This window comes from Camelina sativa, unplaced genomic scaffold, assembly GCF_000633955.1.
Source record: "Camelina sativa cultivar DH55 unplaced genomic scaffold, Cs unpScaffold00639, whole genome shotgun sequence".
Lineage (NCBI taxonomy): Eukaryota > Viridiplantae > Streptophyta > Magnoliopsida > Brassicales > Brassicaceae > Camelina > Camelina sativa.
In genome coordinates, this window is record NW_010921778.1 from 41,972 (window position 1) to 45,831 (window position 3,860).

The 3,860-nt window shown below is 32.5% G+C and overlaps 1 protein-coding gene across 1 annotated transcript; it reads right to left on the reverse strand.

Annotated features, from left to right (window-relative positions):
- Positions 1 to 1,861: 1,861 nt before the first annotated feature.
- LOC104773776 (probable S-adenosylmethionine-dependent methyltransferase At5g37990) lies at positions 1,862 to 3,844 on the reverse strand. Its single transcript, XM_010498427.2, has 3 exons — positions 3,719 to 3,844; positions 2,464 to 3,117; positions 1,862 to 2,354 (listed from the first exon to the last, which is right to left on the reverse strand). Exons 1-3 carry the CDS (start codon positions 3,791 to 3,793, stop codon positions 2,022 to 2,024), a joined length of 1,062 nt encoding a protein of 353 aa, XP_010496729.1. The 5' UTR covers positions 3,794 to 3,844; the 3' UTR covers positions 1,862 to 2,021.
- Positions 3,845 to 3,860: the final 16 nt, after the last annotated feature.

The window sequence follows — 3,860 nt, forward strand, 5'->3', positions numbered from 1 at the left end:
TTTTTTTTTTTTTTTTTTTTGACGCAGTCGAAGAGAAGAGATGAAACAAACCAAACCCCTACTACACTTGGTGGAATCCTCTCTCACTATATAATTAATAATTTACATCATAACCAAATGTTTTTTTTTAATAATATTGTTTTAATAAATATTGGCTAATAAATAATCAATTCAATTATTTTTATTCTTCCATGAAACTCAAAAAAAAAAAAATTTAAATTTATCCAGTACATGTTATATTTTTTGCAATATTTTTGTCGGGTTTTTATCATCCATTTATGGTAAACATTAATACATGAAATGATGATATTTTCTTAAATACTCTCTCTGTTTTATAAAAAGTGTTATTTTGACACAATTTACACAAATTAAAAAAACATAAAATTATACATATTTGATCTATTTAATAAGTGATTAATAATTTAAATTCAATGAAAATAAGCTTTAGGTTAAGGAGTAAATTAAGAAACTTAGTGTAAAAACACATTAAAATTGTTGAGTGATACTCTTTGTGAAACAAGAAAAAATCTCTTGAATAACACTACTTGTGAAATAGATGGAGTACATAGTAATTTCCTATTTAATATATAGTGTTACAATATTGAAGGTTTGATTTTTTTTTTACTTCTTTTTGTTGATACTTAAATATATAGTCATGAAAATGAGCCTAGTGAATATAAGAGAATTCAGGATACTAAGAGTTGTTACCTAATAGATTAAGAAAGAAAAAAGCCTCATTTATATGAAAAACATGACTCATTTATATGAAAACAATATATAAATAGTATAAATAGACTAAAGAGTTACGGAGATGAAAAACTTGCTTAATAGGTAAAAATAGGTATATGGGACTTTACCCTGTATATTCTCCAATTTGAAAATAGGTAAAAATGTCAAGTTGAATACAAACCCTAAATGGATTTGAAAGTGAAAAAATAGAATGATTCAAATCCAAAGATGAAATATGTTATTTCAGAATCTATGTGTTTTGGTTTTCATAATTTTACAAATATATATGGATTTACAAATCATTCATCCAATTACAACTAGATAACTATATCCAAATACTGATAACAATGTAAGAAATTAGTCTTTTTCTATTACAAAAATAATTAATATTACACGAAAACATTATAAAATTATTGGTCAAATTTACCATTCTTTCCAATTTACCTAATAAAATGCTTTTAGACTTTTATAGTGTAGGTGAAGACCCCTCGCCAACTATGGGGCTGCAAATCTCCATCAAACCTTGTCGGCTTTATTCGCAGAAGTTAAAGCACTATTGTGGGCGATGAAGTGTATGATAGAAGTAAATAAGAAAGATGTGGTATTCGTAACCTACTGGTCATATTTGGTGAAGATGGTGTCTTTCTTAGCCGAGTAGTTAGCCTTCTCAACCTACATAGAAGAGATACAAAACGACAAGAAGAGTTTTCTTGGCTTTTCTTTAATTTTAGTTTCTGGTTAAGCTAATACCAAAGTGAATAGTTTGGTACGTAATGCACTGAACCGTATCTAAGTTTATTTGTAAGCGATGTTCTTTCGCATTTGCTGATCTAAACTAATAAACAAAAGTTGTTGATAAAATAAAATAAAAAAGAATTTTAGTGTAGATTGTAAGTGTAAACTGTAAAGATTGAAAGAAATATACGTTTGGTAGGAAAATAAAAATGGTGTGTCGTTGATTTTTTCACACGAAATAAGTGTTAAAGTTGGAAATTTTTTAATTTGCGCAGAGGATAGGAAATTAGGAACCGAAACGTGAAATCTTGAATTCAAACTCTGTACTGGCCAACCTAAAATAAATATATATAGAACAACGTTATAGGAGGATCTTAGTATTATTTATAAGCTCAAAGTGAAGTTTTATTAATTTATAGGATAGGGGAGAATACAAAGATGCAAAGATAAAACAGCTATAAGAAAAAGATGACAAAGCACCATGACATCGAGGAAACAAGATGAAGCAACGATGGCGCGTAAAACACATTAGTACATTAATATATTTGGATCATAGATTAGTTCTTGCGAAGCACGATGAGGTACTGCATTCCAGGTTTGGCATTCTCGAGACGAGAAATATGTTCGCGCGCCTTGATCTCGACAAGCTCAAAGGCTTTCCTCATGACTTTGGTTCCAAAATGTACGGCAATGAATGCACCATAGAAGGCTTTGACGGAGATGACCAATATCTTGGGGTCTAGCGGAAACTCATTTTTAGGGTGAATGATATCCTCAAAAGCCTCGATTGTGAACTTCCCATTCTCCTCAATGATTTGCCTGATCTCGCCTTGTTCCGCAAAGTAATTTGAGGTTCTGAAAGTGTCCACCTTTTCTTGCTCGGTGACACCCTTTTTAAAACCAAAAACAAATTTAAAAAAAAAAAGATACGTAAGTTAAGTACTTGTGTCATTATTGTAGATAGTAGGTAATTCTTTGAAGATGAAATTATATTTGTACCTGTTTAGCAAGATCACTAAGAGATTCTCCGATAAAATCCACTACTATTCCATTACGGGTCTCGGACTTCTTAACTCCGTCTCTTAGACCCGATCCTAAAAGCAACATCAGTCCCCCGGGCACGAGCTCTTCAGCTCTAGCATCCAATAGTTTCTTGATATCGATAGAGTACTGATCAAGATATGCTTTCTTGACTGCTTGGTTGAACCCGGTGCACTGCATGTCTTTGTTATACAACGGAGAGTCACGGTCCATGATCCCTTTGGGGATCTTGGAGGTGAAATGGAATGCGTGACTCATGACTCCGATGTGGAAACTCTCCTTAGGGAGAACACGGTCGAAGAAGGAGCCAGGAACCCCAGCACTATAGTATCTTCTCCCCGGAGGAAGTGTCTTGAAGAGAGTGTTGAAATCGTTGAGGGTATAGTCATTGAACAAGACCTGGAACTCGATGCTATCTGCCGGGTTTTGTCCGGTTTCTCTACGGTACTTTTCTTCTACCGCATCTATTATATTCTGGACTGCCACAAAAGTGTTAGGTCCCCTCGCACAACCAAAGTCTGCTACACTGAACCGGTTCGATATCAAATCAAGGCTGAGGTTGGTTAAGATCGCCTCGGTCATCTTGTCCTTTGCTGCTTCCAACAACGCTCTCTGTTAAATACATACATCTTGAAAATTCAGAAACTAGCTAACAAGGAATGCAAGAGCCGTGCCTAGAGTTTTGGAGGCCATAGGCAAATTGAACACATATATATATATATATATATATATATATTGTTAAAATTGAACACAGATTTATAAGAAAAAATTATTTAAAATTTTTCTAGTTAATTTAATAAAATTATATGCTAACTAATTTTAAAATAAATGGTGAAAACATTAATGTTTATATTATTTTGTTTACTAATAGACAAAAGTTTTCTAGAAAGTCAATAACATATGATATGTATGGTCTCCAACATAGTTATTGTGTATTTGTAAACTTGTCAAATACACATAAAAAGAACATAGATGATAAGGATTTGGCAGAAAAAAAAAAAGGTCATGTGTAAAAGAAAACGAAAGAATGAGTACACTAAAAAACTTTTTTTTTAGAAAACTAAGGATTAAACTTACTGTTAATGAAAGTTTGCTTACGCGAGAGTGGTTTAAATATGTGTCTACAGTTTTACATAAAATATAATTAGGCTCTAGGCGAACGTTTCTTACTTTTCTCAAGTAGGCACGGCTTGCAAAATATATGTATTCAAACCTGGTACGAAGAGTGTTGGCTGTAACTCTCTGGACCATCTCCTCCAATCATGATCCATTCTGGAGTAGTAGTCATGATGTATCTCTTCTTTCTTCTTCTCTTCTCTTGTTTGATGGTTTGGTTTGTGCTGAGAGAAGTGATA